We start from the raw sequence: 25,569 nt of genomic DNA, 5'->3' as shown, positions 1-25,569 counted from the left end.
GAATCCCCAGAATCTCCGTGCACGTACTTTCTTAGTAGAATCCTGTCATGTCCTCCTCAGTAGATTTCAGTCTCCTGACAAGATCACTCCTTCAGAAAGTCACTTCTCTGATGAAGCCCACGTTGGCCGCACCAATTGAACTCAAATCTTCATTCTCAGGGGTACTTGATAATAAAGAAGTTGGCACAGAAGCTGAAATATGAAAAGACATCGTTATTAAACTTAAATAAGTGAGACTACGTCACACAGGAGCCTTAGCAACTGAATGAGGCAGTCTAAAGAGTACAGAACAAAGAGGCCTTTTATATGCGTAGGGTTACAAACTCAGCACAAAAGTAAGGGGCAGTCCTAGCTTTTGCAAGCATGCAAAATACCTAACATGGACATACAAGTACTGCAAAATATTAACCAATAGGAAAACATTGAAAACAAGGCATCATGTAACCAGAACGTCCCCCTTAAGTCGTGTTTCTGCCCAACCCATAAGTCAATAAATTACAGCACCTATAGGTCAATCAGTAATGGCAGGACATGTCTGTATGCAGTTAGGCCAGCTGGTGTCTGAGATTGGTTTCCAAAACAAAGACAGAGGGGGTTTTCAACACGTTGCAGTCCAAAGGGGAGAGACACTTCATGAATAGAGCAGCCTGTGTAAAGGCAACACAAAATGACGACAAATGTAAGATGGAGTCAAAATTAAAGAACCTCAATGGGAACATCCATGGGAAATTGCGCAGCTCCCAGCTATGCCAACCTCTTCATGCACAAGTTGATTTGGACAATGTCTTGAATAATGAAGCATGGCAGGATTATATGGTGACTTTTTTAGATACATAGTCAACATTTTTGTCATGTGGAAAGGGCCAAAAACTGATCTAACTTCAGCTATTGAAGCTTTGAACTAAGTAAATGATCGCATCATGTTCACTTAAATCAATGAATCAAAAATCAACTTCTTAGCATTATCCCTGAGGGGTGAAGCCCGCTCACTCCAACAATAAACTGGAAATTGAACAACATGTTTTTATATAACGTTTGCACTGAAGAAGGTGATGTCCATCAACTGTAGTCCACCAAAACGCCACGTCAACAACTTGTTTTTATTTTGAATATTATTATATGAAATTGAATGTTTTTTGTATGCCTTGAAGTTTAATTTCAGTGCTATGACCTTAACATTGCTAATTCTTATATTTAGCATAAAAAAACAAGGTTCTCTGTGGTTCCCAATTTGTGATCTAAAGTAGAGAGAATTAATAGTACTAACTCTGGGAAATAGGAAGGATTCCTCTATGGCACAAAGAGGACTCAATCCCAAAAATTGTTGTGTGAATTTTCCTGAGGCATATTTTATGAATTGTTCAGCGTTTTATCAGATTCTATTTATGTATGTGCAATATCTTTATTATAAGAGGAGATATCATTTTTACAAAACAGGCTTTTTAGTTTTGTATGTATGCAATGTGTGGTATGTGAGTAGTAGGCAAAACATAGTTACAAGGGGGACAATATTTTTTTGCCACTTACTACTATGCTGCCATCAAGGGCCTGCAGGTGGCTCCTATACTCTGAGTCGCGCTCACACACCGGACACCAGAGGCCACTCCCTGTGGCTCTGCACTTTTCTTGATGTATTTTTTCCCCAGCGGGCACTGATCAGGGGCTCTGATCTCTTCCCTTGTGCCTCCCTCTCCCTCTCCCTCTCCTCCTCCGCCTCCTCCTCCTCCTCCTCCTCTTCCTCTTACTCTTACTCTTCCTCTTCCACTTCCTCTTCCTCTTCCACTTCTCACACGTGCCCTGACACAGATGCTGTGATGCTTTCATTAGATTAGACAGCGGATTTTAGGCAGATTGATGCCGGCCAGCAGAGCTATACTACTACTACAGTGTGGCCATCTTGCTGTGGGCTCTCTAGCGCCCCCACCCCATCTCCAGTGGTGAACATCTTTAGCATGTTACCAGCTTCTATACTGTAAATATTGATGGTTAGACCTGATACCTTGGCGTGGGTCTCCCTTCCATTTTTTGCTGTTGCCTCATGTGGGTTTGCTGGTTATAGATGCTTTGGGCACTGTGCCACTGCTGTCCAGTGCCACAGTGCAAGTGCTCCTATGATAAATTGATATATGGATTAGTGACTCCATGATTGGCTGGTTAGGTTTACTTGTCAGACCCTAGTACAGTGCACTGAGTGTGCCCAGGGCTAGTAAACCAAATGCTGCTGGTGGGTTTGCAAGAAAAACAAAACAAAGGCCAATACTGAACCTATTGTTAGACGTATCAAAGGAAACTTGCTTGCACAGACTTGCCGATCGGGGTTTACGCGACTGATTCACTCGGAAACGGCCACAAATTTAATTGAAAACCGACGACTGGGGTGATCGACGAAGCAACCCTATGCTGGGTGTACAGCTTCTTGCATCCAAAAGTGTGACCACGTGATTGAAGATTGCTATCAGTGAAGTTTTTTGGTCTATGTGGTTAGACCTTAACTAAAAGAAAACGTACTGGTCCTGATGAGAACTCCACAAATATAGGAGTTTGAAACGCGTCGACCTGACTTGACTTAATTCGGATAGGACTCTTTGTCAAAATTGACTGAACACCATTAGAATCCAATTTGATAAATAATACATTCACTTGCTTTGCATTCAATTTAAATAGTTGCAAAATCAGTTCAACTTGTTCTATTTGGTTTAAGAAATTTGTAGATATCTTTTTGACAGGGGTCCATACTGTTGTTTTTCTTGTATATAGGTGAGGTGTATGAATGATTTAGGTAGGATGTGTTGTGTATAGATATGTGTAAATATGTAAATTTATAGTGTGTTTTGATTTCTGTAAATGTTTGTACATGCAAAAAAAAGTGTTCAAAAATATCAAAAATAAAATGCTTAACTAGTGTTAAATAAATAAACAACTAGTGACGTTAGTATAACACGGATCGATATGTTTCATTCATAGAGGTTTCCTTTGATACGTCTAACAATAGGTTCAGTATTGGCCTTTGTTTTGTTTTTCTTGTAGCTTGGGCTTAGCCTTACTGTTTAGAAGCCAAAACCCAGTGTTATTTGCTGGTGGGTTTGCAGCACTGGTTGTGCCACCCACAGAAGCAGCCTGTTAAAGTGTGTCTCAGGTCTGCCATTGCAGAGCCTGTGTGCAGTCTGGTACTGCCTTTTGACTGGGCAAATGCACCTACTTGCCAGTCCCTATACCTTCCCTTTTCTGCATATTAGTCACCCCTATGGTAGGCCCAAGGGCAGGGTGCATTGTAGGTAAAAGGTAGGACAAGCCCTGATCTGTGTGGCAAGTCTACCTGTTCCCCATTTGACAGAATGGGTAGTTTGATTATTACATCTTATAATCCTAACTGACCCGGGGAACTAGGTAGAAATTCACGTTTAGTGTGCCTGAACTCAGAATGATAAAATACATCTTTTAGTTAAGTTGATTTTAACATTGTGTTTAAAAATACCACTTTTAGAAAGTAGGTATTTTCTTGTCTAACCATCCATGCCTGCCTCTGGTAGGTTATGTATTCCTTGTCTGGAGTTTGAGTGACAGGAGCTGGGAGATTCCAGGAGGGTAAGCACAGTGCTGAATAGAGAGATCTACATGCAGATGGGTGGGAGGAGTTGCACCTAGGACCTGAATATGGTTGTGCCTTCCTTCCACAATGCTGGCTCCACCTCCCGTGGTGCGTCTGATGTCCTTGCCCTGCACTGTGAAAGGAAAGGAAGAGTCATGTGAACAGAGTGCTCCAAGACTGAAAAAGGGGGACCCAGACCCCAGAACTTTAGACCACTTTTGGGATACAAGAAGAAACCTTTGCTGAGGAGAGGAACCAGAGACACTATCCCTAAGCCGAAGTGCTGCTTGGGGGATTGGCCTGCGGTGGTTGCCTAACTGTCAAAGAGAGGAGACACTTTCATCAACTTGTGAAGGCTCTCCACGGGCTTGAGAAAGAGCTTGCCTCCTGCTGAAGTCTCAGGGACAACAGACTTCACCAACCTGCTCCTCAAGTGTTCCTTGGAAGTGCCTGCTGTTGTGTTGGGCTTTCTGAGGGACTGTGTGTCGCTGGAAGCGTGGCTCACGAAGAAGCGTGTTGCAGTCGCTGTTGTTGCGTCGCTGGAGAAGAGGCTCTATATCGCATCAACAGAGAAGCGTGTCGCCACCGCTGCAGCTGTTGCATCGTCGCTGAAGCACCTCCCATCGCCGGAGAAGAGGATTTGACGTCACACCAGATGCCGCCGCATCACTGGGAAGCGTGTCGCGGCTCAGAAGAATAGTTGAGTCACTGCACGGCCTTCGGGCATGCACGCATCCTGTTGCATCCAAGAGAAGACAGCATTTTTGTTCATTGCACCAGATCTTCATCGCATCATGGTGCTGGTGGTCGCATTGCCACGGAAGCACAGTAAGAAACAGATGCATCACCTCTCCTCGCAGAGAAGAACGGACGCATCCCCTCCGCATCAGTAGGGACCCGTCGCATCACCGTTCTTGCGTGTAAGGAACAGACGCATCACCTTCCTTGCAACACTTTCATTGTATAGCGTTCGCATCCTAAGGTACATTGAACTCAAAGTGTCTCATTTTACATCTTAAGAGAACTAAGCTAACTCTACCATTTTAAGTACAGTATTGGGGATTTTTGTTGTTTGTGGTCTTGTGTTAAATCTATATGAAGAATAAATATTTTGAATATACAACTGGTGTGATGTTCATCTGTAGTGTTGTCACTGGGTTACTGTATGTGTTAACAAATGCTTTACACACTGTCTCTGAGATAAGCCTGTCTGCTCGTGCCAAACTACCAAGGGGGTGAGCAGGGGTTATTTTAGGAGTGTACCCCCCTTATCCAGACTAGACGCAAGAGTCCCTATTTGTCTAAGGTACCTACCTCTGCCAACTAGAGACCCCCAAATCTAACATTGATCATTTGGTGGCAGGTGCTTGGGGGACAGACTTTCTTTAGCTGGATTAGGATCTGCATCTAATATTTTGCCACATCCCGTGGTAAAATAAGATTTTCTTCCTTGTAAATGCACAATAGTTCCCTATAAAGAGGGCTTACCATTTCTCAATTCATATCCACATCAGTGTCCGCACATGATGGTGGTAGGTTTCCCTTATTGACCTTGTGTACATGCATTCCTTCTTATGTTTGGCCACATTGAGCTATACCCAGTGGTTTGATTTATGCTAAAAGATAATTTCTAAATTATTGAATCTTTTAATAACAAAGAAATGCATATAGCAATGGGTACAGCCATTCAACAGTTCTGTATAAAGGTGAGTTTAGTAACTTATTGGTATCCCAAGCACATTATTGGCTGTTTGGTCACCCCATTGCTAATTATTTGTCTTTTTGCCTTCATTGACTTGCAAGTGAATAATTGATTTGCATTAATTGATAAGTCATGGAGAATCTAACTGTTATCTGCTCTCCTCCTACAATGTGTTTCCCAGTGCTTAGATTTGTAAAACAAAAATAATAATAATAAAGTGCCCCTGCAGCTTGTACCAATCCAACCCAGCCAGCACTGCTAATGGCAGTATAACACCTAACCATCACACTCCTACAAGTGTTACAATTCAGACTATTTCAGGCCATTCAGAGCTATAATAATGGCATGAGAGGCTTTATTTTGACTTAATAAACACAGTTGTTGTTCCCCCTTCAATTTTAAGAAAAGACAGCACCACCATGGGGTGAACTGTCACTACAGCTGGTGCTGACAATTAAGTGCTGGTGCTGAGCGCTGGAAACCACCAGCACAAATTAAACACTGATGTTTACCAAAAATGAAGATCCCCATAGCCTCCTACTGTTGAATATTGCTCCTAACTTCACATCAACTCTTCAACACATCAAATAACAGAAGTGTCCTCCCAAACAACCCACTGTTGCCTTACCTTTCCTGTCCTCATATACTGAACACCAAGTAGGCTTGTGACTACATTCACCTGAACACTAGGAAGGTCACTGTATGTTTGCCTATGGAATGTGCAGTCTGTTTGAAACAAAATGTCCTTTTCTTTGCTGAGGTAATTTTATGAAACACTTTTTGGATAAAGCTCAATTATTTTTACCATAACAAATCAAACAATTTAAAAGTTCAGATTGTGTATATCAAATTTGCAGTGCTAAAATGTTAGTACCTTAAATGGATCGCAGAAGGCCTTTAGTTACAGAATGTAAAATGTTGCTCACTTCTGAACCTATTTATTTAAAAAGTTACTGTAACATTCTCATTACCGTAGTCCTAAATTGAATGGTTTGCCTAACAATTTTTGTGGTACAATTCAGACATAATGCCTCTTCACATGATTTTATTTTATATTCTCCAAAGCTTTGATGCAGGTATTGAATTATTAAATGTGTAATCCAAGACGAACTGTGACTTTATGCTTTAAGGACTTTACTTGCAGAACACACAAATGGTAGATCTTGCTAAATGTTATTTTTTTTCTGCTTGTGTACTCTTGCAAATCGATTTTTATGTACTTGAAAACATGTGATTCCTAAAATATGTTTGTCTGCATAGATCAGGAATTTGACTTTGCTAATACAGAACCAGTATGAGTTAGTCCTGATTTTTAATCGGAAAATTAGTCATACATATTTTTTTACTAAGGGTTTTTTTTGTTGTTTTTTTTTTTTAGACCTTGAGGAAAGTCTAAATTACTAATTATAATTCCCTACGTACACCTGCAGGGTAAAATTGACTTCACCAGACCTTTCTTTTTTGTGCTTTTCCAGAATATTGACACCAACGAATCATCAGCATGTGTTTATAAGCTGTTAAAATACATTAAGAGATTACTTTACACTGTTATGGGGACAGATAGTTTGCACAGTCCTTTTTACTCGATGCAATCTTATGTTCCCTTCGAGTACAATTGAGCAACACAGTAGTATCAATGTAAACTTTGCCTCAACACTTCAGAGGGGCAAACTCGTCCGCGCATAAAATTTGCTTGAAGTGAGTAAACCAGGTAACATCTCTCCGCCTTAAATGAAAGCTACTTAAAGCAAGATTTTTGAGCTTAAAGAGTGATCAAAACAAATTACCCCACAATTTGTATTGGCTGGCCAAATCCTGTGCTTAATTTGAGCTGGTGGTTTCCAGTGCTCGGCACCGGCACGTAATTGTCAACAACGGTACTTATCAGAGTCTGCTACATGGTTGCTCTGCTTATCTACTTTAGAGACAAGAATAACAACAGTTGTTTATTAATTCAATATTCCATAAAAATTACAAATACCTGCTGCCAAAGCCATTCTTATAGCTATGGGGGGGTTGGGGGGGGGGTGGAATAGTCAAAATTGTCTCACGTGTAGGAGTGCGATGGTAAGTGGTTGTGTTGGCAGCCCTGAACTGACAGCAGCAGTGGGTGGTGCAAGCAGATGTTGACTCATGTCGAGGGCCAGGGCACCTATGTTTTTTACAAACTGAGCACTGGACAAATCTAGTGTTAATCCATGAACAAATCGGTAGAAAATATTTATATCGTCACTAAAAGACACTTATTTTACTTGTGGTAGGATTCATAAATAATGTTTTCATTTTGTTATATTCATATGGGGAAAACCATATTTGAAGCTTTGTAAGCTTACATTACTCTTCAAGATATTGCCATACTTGGTGTATGGACTACCTACCACATATTGCTCCTATAACCATCTTCTGTACCTTCTCCACTCAGACTGTGTCCTTCACTCAACTAATATTCATCTTTTTGATCTGAATGGAGTCGTTTATTACTGTTTTCCCAGTGTCATGAGTTTCTAAAAATGAGAAAAGTAAAAGAAAAATGTCCTACACTGATTCCACTACTGCTAAATTATACCTAGACTTAATTTCATTCACTAAATGGGATTGGCTTAGTGACCTGCTTTTTGATTTACATATTGATATTCATTCTCTCTATTGAACAAACACTTGACTTTGCTACAAGAACCCTAATTAGTCATCCCTCAAACGCTCCCACCACATCTTTTGACACAAAGTTGGGTAGCTCAGGGCAAAAAATCCCCCTAAAAAACGGCCTTTAGGTTTGTGACGCTAGTTTTCAAAGTCCTGCTTGGCATATCTTCCTTTTTACATGCTTGACATCTTACCTCACAATACTACTTCCAGTTTTGGTTACACCACTATTCTCCAGTGCTGCTTCCAGGTTTCAAACGCTATATATGCTCTCTACCAACCACTGGAACTTGCTGCTTCCAGATTTGAATACGTGCAACTCGTGCACCTCAAAGGTCCTACTCCTGCAATTAAGAGTAACTTATGTAGCTCATTGTTCTAACTTGTAACTATGTCTGAAGCACAACACCACTATGTATCTTCTTACTGTTGTGTTAGCTGCGTATGATGCGAAACTGTCCCTTGTGGTATAACCTAATTGCTTATCTGTAGACTCCGTATGCGATGGGAAAAGGACCTAGCGGTCAAAATATGTGACAAATATCTGGTAAAACTGGAAGCCAGATCTGATGACGCAGCCCCCTGAATATGTGGAATGGAAGAGATTGATGCCCTTTCAAGACTATGCTTGGGGGACAGTGGCAATGTGGGTGGGCATTGCCTTTTTAGGGGCATGTGAGATTGTATATGCAGGGTTGGGGCTTGTGCCTAGAGGATGTTGTCTGTAATGTGGGTAAGGATGTTGCTGGAGACATGCTGCGGTGGTGAAGTTATGCAAATTTACCTTGAGAGGGGTAGATTGGTAGAAGTGTTGCTCTGGTTCCCTGTGCATGTTACATAGGATGTGATAATTAAACCGGTTGATGTTCAATATTAGTTTCCTGGGCCAGAACTGTGTTGGATACATAATTTCAAAAAGGGGGTGGTGATGGACAGAGTATCTGAGTTAATCAGAACACTCCTACCCAGTCAACAGATCAGGGCTTGATCCATCACCGTTTTTTAGCTCACTGCACCATCCCAGTTCAGAACCTGGCTATATGCAAATTAGTCTGTCCCTGGCCCAGTGCATCATGGGAACAGGGCAGACCAAACTACCAAGCCAATTCTTCACTGGAAAGGAAACAAGCTTCCGGGGACCGGTTTCTGGCATTACAGCCGTCTTCGGCCCGGCTTGCTTGAATCCTGATGGTGCAGTGAGCAAGGGACTCATGTCTGAGCATACCCTTCCACACTTGTGGTGGCCAAAATAATTTCAAAAAGGGGGTGGTGATGGACAGAGTATCTTCCCAGTGTAAGAATTGGCTTTTGTAGTCTGGTCTGCCCTGTTCCCATGATGCACTGGGCCAGGGACAGACTAATTTGCATACAGCCAGGTTCTGAAACTGGGATGGTGCAATGAGCTAAAAAACGGTGTTGGATCTAGCCCTGATCTCTTGACTGGGTGAGAGTACTCTGCTTAATTCAGAGACTCTGTCCATCACCACCCCTTGTTGTGTTGGATACATGTCATAAATATCTTATAATCTTGAATTCTACAAATATGTACAGACTGATCTATTACTTTTTTGTGTAAGTAGTATTTAATGGTCTGCAGTAGAACCTTAGAAATGAGAAATACTGAGAAAAAAACTAAATTGCTTATCCACCAAATCTACTTATTATGCTACGTCACACCACGTGTTTTTTCTGATGTGAATATTAATGTTACTTTAGGAATTCTATTATTTAGAAATCACTGCGAAAGCAGTTAATGGGATGTAGGTGTACAGGCTGGTAATAGAGTAGGTAGGTTCAAAAGGTGGAAATATCATGGCGATTAGGTGTGAATGGCACCTCTAACTTCATTATTTGGTGTTACTGAAAAAATTTCATTTATGAAGGATCTTACTACATCCCAATTAAAAAAATAAAAAAATGAACTGAAGCAATTGGTGTATGCCCCAATAGCAATTGAAACACACCTCAAAGTATCTTCATACATAATCAATAACTTTGCACCTAGTGTTGTGTGTTTCCTGCATGGCCCATTGTAGTTCTGACTATGTTAGCCTAATTGTGAACATTGTGGCAGCATTTTCCTTTGCACACGTTACTATATAAACACCTTTGCTTTTGTGCCACATTGTATTTTCCCACAGAACCTGCATATTTGTTTGTGTTTCGTTTCTTTCCTGGGAGTTAGTCTGAACACCATAGACCAGGTCAAATCACAATGCCCCTTGTTGTTCTCTCAGGTCAGACACTAGCTCCTAAAAACACAAGAATGCAGCTGCTGTTTATCAGCATACGTGTCTTGTCATCTAACTGAGCACAGCAGTTCAAAACACACACACTGAGCAAAGGTCCTGAGGCAAAATTACCACGTCAGCTGAGATGTAGAACGTCCATCTGTATGCTAAGGTATAGGGTCCAACACTAATCCTGGAGATCTTTGATATATAATCATTAGATTCAATAGAGTTGGTGTTTATGCTAATCTGTCTTCTAACATGACAGGGCTTTTTATGGTATATTGTATGTTAACCATGCAAGCAATATTTTTGCGTTCCATTTGTTTTCCAATTGTGGTGTAGAGCACAATAGTTTAAATATTCTAAACTTCCTTTGTGTCTCTTGTTTATCTTATTGCGGACAAGTACGAGTGAGAGGGGTAAAGGGTGTGTCCTGTTACTGCAATCCCTGTGAAGTACGAGATTGTTGTGTTCTGGGGTGCCAACTCACTTGTTTCTCTGGTAAAGTGAGGAGGACAAGTGAGGCACTATAGCTAGTCTGACTCTCCTGCTGCACCGGCAGCTGGTGGCGGACTGCAGACGGACCTGGGACCTTAGGGACGGAGAACCCAAGACACACCCGGGTTTGCACACACTACTACACATGGGGACTGGCAGACATCACATCACTTAGATTTATAAATCCATTATGGAACTTTCATGCACACCACTGACACGACTACGGCTCCGTTAGGAGGAGGACTTTGGCCGAGCCCTCCATGATCGAGAGTGGCTAAAAGCCCTAGAAAACCACAAAAAAGTGTCCCGCAATCAAAGATGAAAAAATATCCAGTTTAATGTGTTGCGCCGTGCTTATCTCATGGCTGAGGCGTTTTTACCCGATGTCCTGCTTTGACTGTCCCCGATGCCACACTCCGGACGCCCCATTCATCCACATGTTTTGGACATGCCCCACGATACAACCCCTTTGGGCAACGCTACACATTACACTACAAACAGTCACAGGTCTGTCAGATTTCCGCACGTGGGAACCATGTGCCCTGGGCATCTTTAAGCGCAAGAAGCGAAAGAAGGCAGAAACAAAATTTGCCATGCTGGCCGTACTTCTGGCAAAACGCAGGATAGCAATGCACATGTACTCACTGGGTGGCCCCCCAATGGCAGCATGGTGGGGGGGCAGTAAAGAAATGGGATACGGCGAAGATATCATCTGGAAGGAGGAGGCTCGCGGCATGCGACGGCAATCTATTTCATTCGAATGGGCGATGCGCCTTCATGACTTCAAGCAAGCACACACCACTAACGAAGAACCCCCGCAAGACACCCAGATGGAACCAGCGCGCATTGACCATCCAAAATGTTCCCTCCTTCACACTAGCGCACGCCCAGGCTACCCTCCGAGGATTGCACCGTTAGTTACAACATGGAGCTGCGTCACACCTACTCCCACCCCCACCCCATATGCCCTCCCCTATCCATCACTTACCGAGTTACGAATCCCCAGTTCAGTTCAGAACCTGGATTACCATTTAGCATTACACTATGCAGGGAACAAAGTACTAGTGACTGTCATACGGGTTTGGGAGACACGGTAACCTTACCAACGGCATCTTCAACTGTATTTCCCGGCATCCCAATTAGAGGCAGAGAGGAACCCCACCCCAGTTACTAGACACTCGGCTATTTAACACACAAATGTTGACATCAATTGTAATACCGCAACAGATGAGTCTGAATATTGTATGACATGTATAATTCTAAATTCCAATAAAAAAGGTTTTGCAAAAATAGCTAGTCTGACTGATTTATAGATACTGAGGTAGTATGGTGATTCAGTCCCTACATGATGAGGTTCTATGGTTCCATACATAGTTCTGTTCCCAAGCAGAAACCCTGCAACACAAGCAACTCTAACGTTTGTACTGCGAGTCACAAGGGGAAGAGCATGTCGGGTTGATTAATTAGCAGTCATTGCCAAGAATAATTTGATAGTTCGTATCATAATGTCTGTTTTAGCAGCTGACTGGAAAACCTATGTGCTAAAATGTCCACATTAGTCATGTTGGAATTTGATCTCCTGTCCTCCGAAATCTGCTATAGAAGTCTTTTTTGATATATTATCTGCACAATACTGGATGGTTCTCATGCTCTGTTGATGGCTTACACAAACCCTCATTACAATGGCTCCGCTCACCTTACCTTGTACTTTTAATATTTCCACTTTTTCATCTATCTTTTTGACATATGTTGTCCTCCCAAATAAAAGCTCAAACCCTTCATATATAATCTACTTCAACCTCCGATTTGCTTTTTCTGCACCAATGCACTCACTATACACATCTGAGAATCAATGCAGCACCTTCAAGATTTGTTTAAAGGTAATAAATCCCCTTTTGATTTCTTTCAGTTAAGCCTCCAAATTAGTTTAGATGGAAAATAGGCCTGGTAAAGCTTTAGGATGCACACTAAAAGGTCTCTTCCCGGGCGAAACCCTCTCCCTTCTTCAGTGTTGGATGGCGCATGTTAATGAAAGTGCAAGATTCCACACTGCTTAATAGACTTGAACATAAACGTACATTGAGATGTCTATTTCATTTGAATGATTGCAGTTTCATCATTTTTTAATTGTAAATACTGCTAATCGGCAACATTTTATGTGCTTGCCAAATTTCAAGCACTAGTTAGACCTCCCTCAGTAAGACCAATAGTTGCTGGTATAGGTAATCTGATAGAAAATATGTACAAATGCACAGTTTTCTGTATTGTGCTTTTTTGGTGTGTGCGGTAAGTGTCAAAAAGAAAGTCAATGTTTGAAGCATGTTGTCACAGTTGCCCATTACTGCTACTCTTACTAGCACTGCAGGGAAGATTGAAACCTACAGTGAAGAGCAGACAATGGGAGTCAAGATCTCACTATAATCTGTTGTACTTCTCAATGCTCCCCATCAGCTCCTATCAATTTTCCATGGAGCAGCCATTACATGGGCCATTTAGAGCACTACAGCCTCTCTTCCGGAGTCGCAGCCCATTAAAAACACGGGATGTTGGCAGATGGTCATCTAAGATTCCCTTGCATCGACCAACCGTCTGCATTATTCTCCTGTCTATCATGACCCATTTCTCGTTTATTAGTAATAAAATAAGTGTCTTGTCTTTGCATCTTCTCGTCAAGTTGCTACTGATGTTAACTGGTGTCTTTGGTTCTTCGCAGGTACATTTGGAGACGAGGCGGCTGCTGCGGCGTGTGCGGTAGGTAACAATTGGAAAGGCATCCTTTGCATGAGTCAAAAGCCTGAGTTTGGTGCTACGATGCGTCATTAAAGCTGCATTCTTATATTGATGGCTCTTGCGATTGGGTGCTTTCTGTTTGTGATAAGGAATTTTTGTCATTTGTTATCCACATAGCTGCCAAGGTTTCAGATTGCTATGTGTGACAATTTCATCATTTCAGTGTAATTATGAGTGACATTTCAACGACTATGAGTGACACTTTCTCGATAGCAAAATGAAGCAATGAAGACGAGGGAATCATGTAAATATCGGAAAGTACACCCATCTGAGTATAGCTGCTAATGTTTCAGATTCATTATGTGTGACATTTTCATAGATTCAGTGGATTTAAGAGTCAGGCAACGACTAAATATGTAACACATAGAGTGGAACTTTCTTGCGACCAAAATCATGGAATGGAGTCCATGGAAACCGACAAATACCAGACATTAACCTAATTTAAGCAACAAGGATGTCGAACTCTGCAGCAGCCAGTGCTTTTAAAGGTATTATTTAATTTCTAAACAATCAGCACCCTCCCCCCAGGCTCTGCAATACCACAATGCACCCCTGAGTCAGGGCGTGATCCCCTAATGCCTGCCCCCACCCATCTTTAGCAGATAGAGCAAAGTGCAATACAAGACGGACCCTCTCAAGCATAGTGCACCAGGCCACAGAATGTGCCCCAGGGCAGTGAGACAGAGCCCCCAATCAAAGAGCCATTGCAGGCGAAAGGTGACACAAGGGGTCAAACTTGTGGTGTCATCGGGTGTGATTGACGTACTCCTGGTATTCTGGTGAATATACATTACATAAGGACACATTCATTTTTTGTTAGGCACGGGGAGATTAAGTGATTTGCCCATAATCACTGGATGTCGAGATGACGCAGAGATTCGAATCTGTTTTCCAGGTACAAAGGTTTTTGAACTACTGGGTCAGAAACTGAATGTGGTACAAACACCTGTAACTACGGTTTAGGGAAAGAAAAAACCCGTCCGGTGCAGCCTCGAGCCCGCTCCATTGGTGTGGCCTTCTCGTCAGCCTCACCATTAATGAAGAGGGCAGGCTTGCTTCTAAGTCTGTGAGGACGTTTTGTTGCATGTGCACGGAACCCTGAAGAGTTTGTGCCCTGGAGAGTAGTGTCTCCTCTTGCCCCCTTCTGACGGCACTCGTATGTTTGCCCGAGCCTCTGGCGAGTAATCATGCATAGATAGTCTCGCACCGTGCCGACGCACGTGCACCCTCACCAGTTCCCCTTTTCCGTAACTCTGTGCGCTCAGCAAGTGTGTACCTCGAAACCTTCTGCCGCGCCCATCCTTTCCTTTTTTTTTTTTGTTGCTTGATTCCCTTTTTCCTTTCCTTATTATGCGATGGCTCAAGCAGCAGGCGCTATATATATATATTTTTTAATAAAATCTTTACTACATCAACCTACATTGAATACAATACAAGTGAATTGGAAAATGTATTTAGCTCGAATTTTAATTCTTAATCTCCCTCTTAGGTGTTTCTCACTATACGGGTGTGGGTGGCATCGCGGTAGCAACTATGGTCCAAATGGAGCATTTCTTTAAAGACTTGAGTGAATAAATGTCACCATATAAGGAGTCTTCCGGTGTGCACAATAAATATTATGGGAAGCAGTGTTCTCTGGTCCCCGTATGCTGTCAGGAAACTGACAGGCCGGGTACCAATCATGCAGATAACGCACGCACACACTAGCACCCTGCAATCCGACCCTCGCAAGTAGTTTCATGCCGGGGCAATTTAAGAAATGGATGCCGCTCATCTAAAAGTTATGCACAATATGGAAATAAACACAACTACCACACGTGAACATCCATGACAGTATATAGTGTTTCCGTCAGAGATACTGCATAACAATATTCAAATTTGTGGTTTTATCCGTATTTACCTTTCTTTCCTAAAAAGTCTCCTGAAGCTCGATAAATTGAAAAAAAAACCAAGGAAGGACAGAGACTGCACGTCCTGAAACTGGAGAGAGGAGAGACGCTCACTCACAGCCGGGAGAGAGGAGATAAGAGTTAACTTACAGATTCATACACCTGCACGAACCGCGGCTCCGTGCCTGTGGACGGGTGGTGACGCCATGCTGCTGAGTGATGCAGCCCGCGTCCAACACCCGGTAAAATAGGCGCAGCACCGCACATTGACTGAGTTAATTCATGCAGCGCCGGGACGCAGACAGGACAGTAACTCGGTCTGCCCTCGGTGCGCGGAAATTCAATCTCCAGTGGAGTCCCCGCGTGTTTGTCCTACGAATTCAACAAGTCCCTCCACAACCAGGACGTGAGGTCACATCCCTTCGCCTCCCCGCCGGCGCTAGTAGCCAACCACTGCTGAGAGGGCAGGCCCCGCCCGCCGCGGTTAAGGGTTACGGTGTCTGAATGGGCACAGGACTGCCACTCTGCCGGGTGACGTCAGGGCTGTAGTGAGTGACTCAGCCTCGCCCAGAGCAGCAGTGAGTGCATAAGTTCATTATTAATTGCACTGGGTGTCATAGGTCGGCGCGCTGTGCGCTAGCAGTCTGGCATAGCCAGTAACTTACTTCAGTGTGTCTGGTGCAGAAGTCCGAGACAGTGCCATTAAAATGCGTGACAAAGCATTTCAGTGCGGTGATGCGGATCACCACACTGAAATGCGTTAGTCACGTCCGTTGCGTGATACTTGACAGGAATGTATCCATACAGCGTTTGCTTAATGTGCTTAGTTTACTTCATGTCATGTTGAGGCAGACCTCTTGCTTCTTGTATTCTACATTTTCAGTATTCTGTAGGAACCCACCAGAAAATTTGGTAGATCCTTGATAATGTACAATGTTTCAGCATTAATCTGTGTCTAATTTATTTTTTCCCTTTCTTTATTTCTGGGCTACCTTCCTTCCTCATTGCATCATTTTGATTGTGTCCTTATTGCCAAATGTTTAATACATTCTCATTGTAGGTACAGCACACTAATACCTGGTGGTACAGCACTCGCTCTATAAAACTATTAAAGAAATGAAATATTCTCTGCTGGCTTCTTTATCTGCCCTGTGTAATACAAATATATGTAGTAGGACAATTGTCCTGCAGTGCTATTTGATGCTTTGTTAAATTATATTCAAACCGATTATTCGGGCTTCCATCAAGGAGTAATGCACCATCTTTTATTTTCACACGATGCAGCCTTTTTCTCCCAGGCAGATCTTCCAGGGTACCGCTTACCAGGCCCTTGTTCCCTCTACTCAAGATTATCCCAAACTGTGGGTCGTGAAAGTCCAAGCAATAAAGATACCTTTAAATGTTGTACTAGTCACATTTGTTGTGCTTCAAAGACAGAGGGCAAATGTAGGGCTCTGCCTTTTGACAAATTGGTGCTTCTGTTTTTTATCATGGGGCTTGGTGTTTAACGCCTCTTACATTACAGTCCGAGAAAGTAAAGTGAATTATGTAGCATTCTTGCTGGTGTGCAGGGATTGTAAATGGAACGGCTGTAGTATGTAATGTTTTTATAATACACAACAAAATGTAATCCCTATAAATGAACTGTACACATTCAGCAGTTAGGAAAGCAAAAATGAAGCACTTTTTTTTGTAATTCTGAAGCATGACAGAAACAAAGATTTTAACAAGATCAAAACAAACCAAGACATTTAACTTGGTGATGACCAAATTATAAATCTTCACTGAAACCCGTTTTCCACACATCAACTGTGTGCAGTATAGCTTTATCAATAAAACTGTATGCCTGTCCAAATTTAGTGGCCATTCCAGTGGAAAAATTTTCTCTGTAAATGACCATGCGCTACTACACAATGCATTAGTTACATAAAAAAATTGCCAGCCTCAAGTCCATTAAAGGTAGGTGGAATGCAAAGGTTTTTTGTTCTGAAAATGTGCTGTGGTTCTAAAAACTTTGGGAACCACTGCCCTACTTAATCTTATTTCCTGTCCCTTAGATTTCCCACAAGTACAACTGCTGTTGGATTTTAATGTTGTACTAAACTTTAAATGTATTGCCATTTGTGCCTGTGGCTATGGCTTTTCTATCTTTATCACTAGTCCCCTCCGTTTTCCCATTGTACCTTCCTTTTCCTCCCCGCTGCTAAGAAGGATACCTGGCTCACTTTAGCTTAATAGCTTTCTATTGATGCCCTTCCATTTAGATGCTTTTATATCCCACGCGTTGTGTTTTTTTCCCCCTGATGTAGTTGCACTCAGCATCCTACTTTACTGCCTTTCTTTGTTTGATGGCATAATAGCAGGTGAACAGGTTATAAAATCCTTAAGTCATTCAAAGGAAACTTGCAAGAGCTAGAGATGGCATATTTACAAGCAATTAACTTGCAACTCAGTGCTTTATTGTTCTCATTGCCGCATAAATTGAAACCTTACAACCAATAGTAAATTACCTCCATATTCTCCATTTCTTTCCTAATCAACAGCTATTATTTAACCGGATTTGTGAACGATGCAAGATGCAAAATCTGGTTTTCAACTGCACTGTTTGCAAACTTTTAACACCTAAACCATCCCAAATACGAACAAAGACACCTGGATCTTAGAGAAAGATCTACTTTAGAGCAAGATGTACCATGAAAGTTCAACTTATTTTGAGAGGTCGGCCGAAGTCTCAACATATCACACATTTCTTTTCTATTTTTTTCCTCTCTGGCTTTTGTGTTCAACTGAAAACTTTAAAATTAAAATGCCTCCTGCCTGTCCTCGTCATAAGCCGTCTGTGCTCAGCATTTCACGCCGCCATGGGCCAATGAGGGTGACTCTGACCTAGATTACTTTTTCTCTTGGCTGAAATCTGTCCCAGGTTTCTAGGTTTCCTATTATCTTACCCTCCTCTCTACTGTGCTCATGGCTAAAGTTGAGGGCGATGGCAGAAGATTTTTAGTTGTTGAAAGATGTAGGATGTGGGCTGCAGGAAGAGGGAGAGCGAACCGCACTGCTGATCACAAAGCGGACTGCAGGTCTAGTGGCTTTGGTCATGTGATTCTGGTGCTTGCCTGTAATCCGACATTGTAGTTGAATTGTAATCATTTACTTATTATCAGGGAGTTCCCAGAAAACCTCTATAAACCTAAAATAAATGAGAATATACTGTCTGGGATTTTAGCTTATTCTAGACTGCTGATTAACCAGATAAAGGGGATGTGTATTTGGCTAAGCCCATGAACGAGGACTAACTAATCTCAGGAGGCAGGAGTGGCAAGCTGGCCATTGTTGTACTTCATATCTTAATTTGTTACCTGACGGAAGAATCCTCCCCTTGCCAAAAAAACAGACTGAAGATCAGCCTCACAAAAGTGTGGTTTCAGTTTGTGCAAGTTGGTCGAGTTCAATCTGGGATTTCTTTTTTTTTTTTTTCTTCTTCAAGTGAGACTTAAAACCCCTCACATTCAATTCTACCTTTGGCTTCTAATCACATTGTCAACGGAACATACAACTAAAACATATATGCCGAGTCCTCCAGTCCATCTTCAATTGAATTGATCAGACTTGAATTGTCAGCTCTGAAATTTTAATCTAAATGACCTACTGTAACCTTTCCTACCTTTTACCAAAAACATTCGGCAGTTGCAACGTGGTTGTATAACCTACAAATAGATGTGGAACTCAGCCAGTGGTATCCACAAGTCGATTAAGGAAGCAGCAGTCTTAGCACAGAGTACTATACTGCTTTGAGCCTCTGGTTGCTAGCTATGTTTTCATCAAGGTGTGCATTAAGAGCAGAGGTCTTTGTAAAAGACTAAACTTGGAAGAAGGACATAGTTTCAGGGAAGACCATTCCAAATATTTCTAGTGTGCTCTGTACCTCTAAACACATCAATTAAACCATGAAATACAATGTGGTAGTGTTGATGTGCTAGGAAATGTTTAGTATTCTCTTATTAACAGTTAATGGGCCCACTTGACCTCCTTGACTGCCTCTCCCATGCTAGTCACAGTTTACTTTTTTCAAAGTGTGGTGTATTTGACCTAAAAAGCTTGCCAGTCTCCTTGAAAAATAGATCCTACGTTTTCCAGAGTCCTATAGGATCCTGTTCTGTCAGACCACAGATCCTACAAAGAATGAAGTTCTCCTCCTGTATTAAATGTAGAGGCTGGATGGCATTAACAATGGCTTGTGCTTGGTTTACAGCTGGTAGAAGCGGTCATTGGTGGGATCGGAAGCTTGGAGTTGCTACGGATAAGCTTCAAATATGTAAACTTGATTGTCAGAGTGCGAGTCTGTCACAATAAAGGTACTTTAAGATGTCTTCCAAGATGCTACAGATTAGTACCGCGGCATATTTACCCTCCTCTCCACAGTCTGGGCCTTGTTCTATATACTCATTTGAAAAGAACATTTACAAGAGGAAAGTTTTCCCGACGTTCAAGGAGATGAAGAAACGATTAGACTTAATACTGCAGCCATTTCTATGCTTATCCTCATCTTCTGCCTTATACCGCCTTTGTAAATTGGGACGTGGTGGGATAGTACAATATTTTAAAGCTTTTGTTCTCATCCCTCCTACAAGACTGGCAGAGTTTAATTGCAGTCACTTTGATAGCCACCGCAGGGATATATTAGCCTTCATTCTTCTATTTGCCAATTCTCACCCATTAAAACCTTCTTTGATTGGATGGTTTCCAGGCATCAGGAGGTTGGAAAGTTTGCGATCATTCTAAAATGTCACCTACTGGTGCAAATTCCCACAGTTCTTCAAGATTTTTTTTCTCCCTCCACTTCCCTTAAAATGTCATGAAGTTTTCAAAGTGTGCTGCACCTGTCCTTTCTATGTTGCATATTTATGCAATTTACAAATGTGGCCACCTCCTTGAATATTTAGTTTGTTGCTCTAGTTCTTATTTTTAAATAACCCAGAGCAGTGCATTCCCTTAGGCATCATGCACCCAATAGTATGCAAGCATTGTTTGTGACAATTAGAATTGTTTCTTGCAATGCAAGGTAGGGTTGACCTTTAAGTTCCAATATTCTGTCCAGGATCATGCTCTGTGGTATTTGGGTAAGGTTTGCCAGGTTTTTACGGTTAGCCCTTCACTCTCTTAGCCCATACTGCTACCTTATATCAACTCTGAATGATTCCCCACATATGACTGTTAGTGCCATCGGTTTCAGCGCTAATACCACAGATTTATTCCAAGGAAAACCATGTAAGCTGAAATGGAGTACTTTAACACTGCTTCGATTATATTAAAAACATTTTTTTAAAAAAAATAATAATAATAATCCGGAAATTGATGAGTTAAGGTGCTACCTTTACTCCCCCTGAATTACTTCAATTTTAATTTCCTCTCCTAATAGTAGTTCACAACTTTTTCGATTGAGATGTGTTGTAGAGAGTGAGTGATTGTTTGAAAAGGGGTTTTAAGGTCGTTTTAATGATTTCCCTAGTCGGTTTCTGTTGATGGGATGCAGGGAAATGCCCGTCACTTGCTAAATGCTTGTAGAGTTGGAAATGCCCGTCACTTGCTAAATGCTTGTAGAGTTGGAAATGCCCGTCACTTGCTAAATGCTTGTAGAGTTAAGACCACAAATATAGGAAAAAACACTTTTCAAAGTCTGCCTGATACCCGTCAGGACCCACCCCACGCTTAAAGCCATACAGTAGACCATATCATCTATAAATGTAAAAAAGCTATTTCTTCTACAGGAGCAGCCAAAGAGTTTCACTTCAGTACAGTCAATCTAATGTACTAAAGTGAACCTATTCTGCTGCACACATTAAAAAACATAAATTTCTAACTTGGTTTGTAGAAGGAATAAACAAGCTTGGTCATGTGAGGACGTTTCTTGAGGCCTCAGGCTGGTTCCTGGGCAGAGTAGGGTACCATAGGGGGGGTGCGGGTCTGGTGGCTCAGTGGACTAGTGTGTCCATTGCAGGGGCCTGTGTTCGACCTCCTGGTCGCAGGTTCAAATCCCGGCGGGTCCACTCAGCCTTTCATCCGAGGTCGATAAAATGAGTACCATTGAGTTGGGTAACGATAAACATCTGTTATTCAGCGCCAAGATGCCTCCGGGTGAACGTGCGCTTTACAAATACACATGTTATGTTATGCTCTATCTGGCCACTGCAGTGAGAAGGAGCTATTGCCACTACTGTCTGCTGCATTGCTGTCATCCTGTGCCCGAGGAGGACACCCCGCTGGTACTGTGGGGCGGCTCCTTTATAGATGCAGTAGGGACAGTCACAATTGGGATGAGGGCTGACACCTGTACGAGTGGAACCTGTGCAGTCAGGCTGTACTGACGGATGTTCACCAGTCCGAGTGCAGTGCTGCTGATACGCCTCCTAGTTGGTGGTGACATCACCACTGTTGACTCTACCGCTTGGACTTAGGAGGCCAGTGATGGCTGGCCTCTAGGATTATGGCAGCAGGCCTATAGCTTGAGGACAGCTGCTTTTCTATGTTTGTTACAGGACCAGGCAGGCCAGCAGAACTGTATCTGGGTGGCGGGGGGGGAGGGGGGGTAGACCATAAGTGGTGGTCCCTAAAACTGAGTGCTGGTGGGCCCCCCACCTACTGCTTCCTATTAGCCACTGCCCACAACACTCCCCTCCAACCCCTCCACAGAAATAATTGTTTTCTCTTTTTTTAGGTTTCAGAAATAATAAAAAAAAAGCAATAACATTTCATTAACGCAATTTGATTAAAAGAAAAAAAGTCTTTACACTAATGTGCAATATTTAGTTTAAACAAGGAGGCAATCTAGTATATAATTTAAACTACAGCACACAAAATAAAATGTTTTTCCCTAGTTATCACAAATAATTGGTTTGCCCTTCCCAAAATCAAACTTTTGTGTGGCTCAGAGAAATTGGTTGTTGGGAATGCCCAGACTTCTCTAACATCTGGCTATGTTTTCAGGGTGTATACATTGAAGGCACTACAGACAGTTTGGTGCAGCATGTTTGGAAAATGCCCTGCTGATTGTTCCCTCTTTTCTGTGTGTCTCCTATACCTCCTCTTTACAGACTGCTTTAGCTGCCTACCTTCGCTCACATCAACACCCAAAAATACAGAGTGGGATTTGGGACAGCCGCCTTCAGCCCTATAGGCTTGTTTGAAATGACGTTCTTATCTTGAATTATGCCAGAGGAGTATTGTGCAAGTTTATATTTGAAAAGAGGTCTGCGTTGCAATAGTTTCTCTTTGCGTGGAGCTGTTGGACAGACTCCTTACGGAACAGCTCTGTTGTACGTGCAGAATCACTCCCACTGCAGTGTTTCCAAATACAAATTCAAAATCATGTTCCCAAACAAATGTCTAAGCACATAATACATAAACCGTTTGAAATGAGTCAGGGTGAGTCCTCCATTTGAGCGGAGGAGCGTCGCCCCCACAAGCCCCAGATCTGAAAACTAAAATGGTAATAAAGTGTATTTGTTATAGTTTTATTTTTCTGCAACCTTTCCCAAACTAAGTGTCAGGACGGGGCAGGCCAGCTCTAACGAGCCGCAGCAGCAGGAAGCTGTGTGCTTTTAAAATGTTCATGTCTGTTTGGCCGACCATCTTGGGACGGCCAGCCAGATGGATTTTAAAGTTCTCTAACCTAGCTGTCTTAGACAAGTAGGCTAGTCATAGCGCATGCCCTCCAGCGCTCTTAGGAGTGCTGAGAGAGCCTGCTTTAGCCAATCCTGGTGCGTCTTTCATTCTGTGTAAGCAGCACCAGGATTGGGTAGTGCAGTTTCTTGCATTGGGAGCTTTCTGGAAGACCCCTGCAGGAGGAGGACGTCGTGCTGCGGAGGTAAGTGAATTTTATTTTTTGTGCCCACCACCCTCGGTACAAGTCAGCCAGCACTGGTGAGAGGTGGCAAGGCTTGCCCCTTTGAATATTTTTTTTACATTATACTAGACTGAGCATGCCCAGGTTTTTAGCTTGAGATAGACCAATTTATGAGATGGTGAACCTGACCCGGGGCAACGACTCAACAGATGGGCCTTTGTCCGATATAACTGTATTTTTTAAATGTAAAAACGGACCTGACAGGCTTGACAATTAACTGGGTGGTCTGTGGTGAAGGCTAACTCTATGAACTTGAGCCCAGTTAAAAAGTCATGTGTTTCTTCAAAATGTTTGCTGTTAACCTCCACATTTCAGTGCTAATGTATGCATGTGCTATTTCTATGGTGCAAACCTAGACAAAAGGCAATGGAGCACTGTTTATGGTCACAGGCAAACTTTAAATGTCAGTGAATAATAAAAGAGGAAGCTTTTGCTGTCATTCATGAGATGCGGTTGCGTTTGTTGCATCCAGCGGAGGCCCCTCCTTTAGGGCAGAGCATCGTTGTACCCCTGCTGCCAGCGGCGCAAGTGAAGAGTAATAAATGTAATTTATTACCATTTTATTTTTCCCTTTCCCCAGCTTGAGACGGTAGTAGGGGGCGGGGACACTGCTGATGATTGGCAGCAGGGGTGCAACGCAGAGGAGTGGTGCTCATTCCAACAGTTACACTGAGCATGCCACTTTGGCCAGCTGTCTTGCGACAACCAGCCGGACATATGCAGTGTTAAACTCTCCACCCAGCTGTCTCAGACAGCTGGGTGGAGAGCTGGCAGAGGCACACAGTGCCTGTAGAGACATACAGGCAACCCACTCCATCCAATCCTGGCGCTGCTCCCTTGCTGCTGAACATTTTCAGCAGCATGAGAGTAGTACCTTAATTGGTGCAGAGAGTTAAACTGCTTCCAGCTTCCAGCGCCGAAGGACTGAAGCAAAGGAGCGGAGGAAGTGAGCCAGTGAAGTGGGCAAGTACTCTTTTTGCCTGTTATTTTTTCTCTTTCTGCTCGTTTCTGTCCAGGCTCCTCAACTGAGACATCGCATCCACAGAGTCCAGATACCCCTAGGGGTGACAGTGCTGCGCTATACAAATACTCATTCATTGACCCACCATCCTTTTGCCTGCCTCACCCCTCTCCGGGGTTGCCAGCCGCCACTGGATGCGTCCATGTATTGTTGTTCATACTATTTTAAGACTTTGACACTTATGACCTATGAAACTGCACCATGTGGCACTGGAGTAGCTTCTTCTTATTTGTTGGATGTTTATTTGAATAAACATTTGAAAACAAGCCCAAAAAACACAAACCTGCATGGACAGCTATCGGCTCAGACAATCCAAACACCACTCTTAGTGAAAGGTATTTGGGAACAGAATCCTGATCATATTTAGAGCACTTGTGTGGAGAAAGTAAATATCAATTTTTTTCAAATTTTTTTTTTAATCAAGGGCAAAAGTAAACTGCAGTTTAACTTTTTCCTAACTATCCCAATGAAAAGAATTGATTTACTCTGAATGAAATGGGTTGATGGTTTGGTATAGCATGAAAAGCCGGTATTTGAACTGTGTTCCCTAGGTTCCACCGCTGACAATTTAGCATTTAGTTTGTACCACTGCTCAGTCAGGCCAATGCCACTAAATTATCACCTTAATCTGTGCTTGAAGCATGCCATGTCGGAGCCTAAAAGACTGCCATGCAAGCATGCCTTCGACTGCAATCTCATCCTTTCCATCCTAAACATAGACGTTCTTAAAGTGAAGCTACTTTCATAGTCTTAAATGAATGTCAGTTTAACTTTTGGGAGTCATTACATCATGGTAATCTTTGGAAGTACTATTTATCTCAGATCGTTAAATCAGGAGTGTCTTCATAACTACTTTTACGCTGGAGGCGATGGCACCTATGTATTAATGGCGAAGTCCGAGTTTGCATAGGAAAAGCATTTTTTGTTTTCTTAATACCTCTGGTGGTGTTAGATAAAAAAAACTTGATTCAAAGTTTTTTTGTGTGCTGATCCCTCATGCAGGTGCACAGAGAAAAGAGGGGGTCCCAAAAGTGCGATTTTCCATTTTAATTTTCATAGGATCTGCTGTCTGATATAGAAAAATTGCTGACCAGAATTGCAGCAGACATGGCAGAAAATTATTCAAAGACTGTCTATTTGTTGGTTGAGGGTAAATCTGTTAGGTAGTTTTCGAGAAATTATCGCTAAAAAAGTTCAGGGGGTGAAATAAAAAAATTTAAAAATCCTGATGATATCTGGACTGTTGAGGATTCACTCTTGTCCTTCAATCCCAAAATGCAACAAAAAAATGTAATCTATT

General features: G+C 42.4%; 1 protein-coding gene across 1 annotated transcript in view; it reads left to right on the top strand.

Moving 5' to 3' along the window:
• Nucleotides 1–25,569, top strand: part of LOC144798626 (borealin-2-like) — a 265,361-nt gene that overhangs the window by 40,264 nt on the left and 199,528 nt on the right. Inside the window, exon 3 of the mRNA XM_078669584.1 lies at nt 13,380–13,417. Coding sequence (XP_078525710.1) covers nt 13,380–13,417 — 38 coding nt within the window. The remainder of the gene's footprint in view (nt 1–13,379; nt 13,418–25,569) is intronic.

Source organism: Lissotriton helveticus, chromosome 12 (assembly GCF_964261635.1).
Source record: "Lissotriton helveticus chromosome 12, aLisHel1.1, whole genome shotgun sequence".
Classification (NCBI taxonomy): Eukaryota; Metazoa; Chordata; class Amphibia; order Caudata; family Salamandridae; genus Lissotriton; species Lissotriton helveticus.
This window is presented reverse-complemented; position numbering and strand designations above follow the sequence as displayed.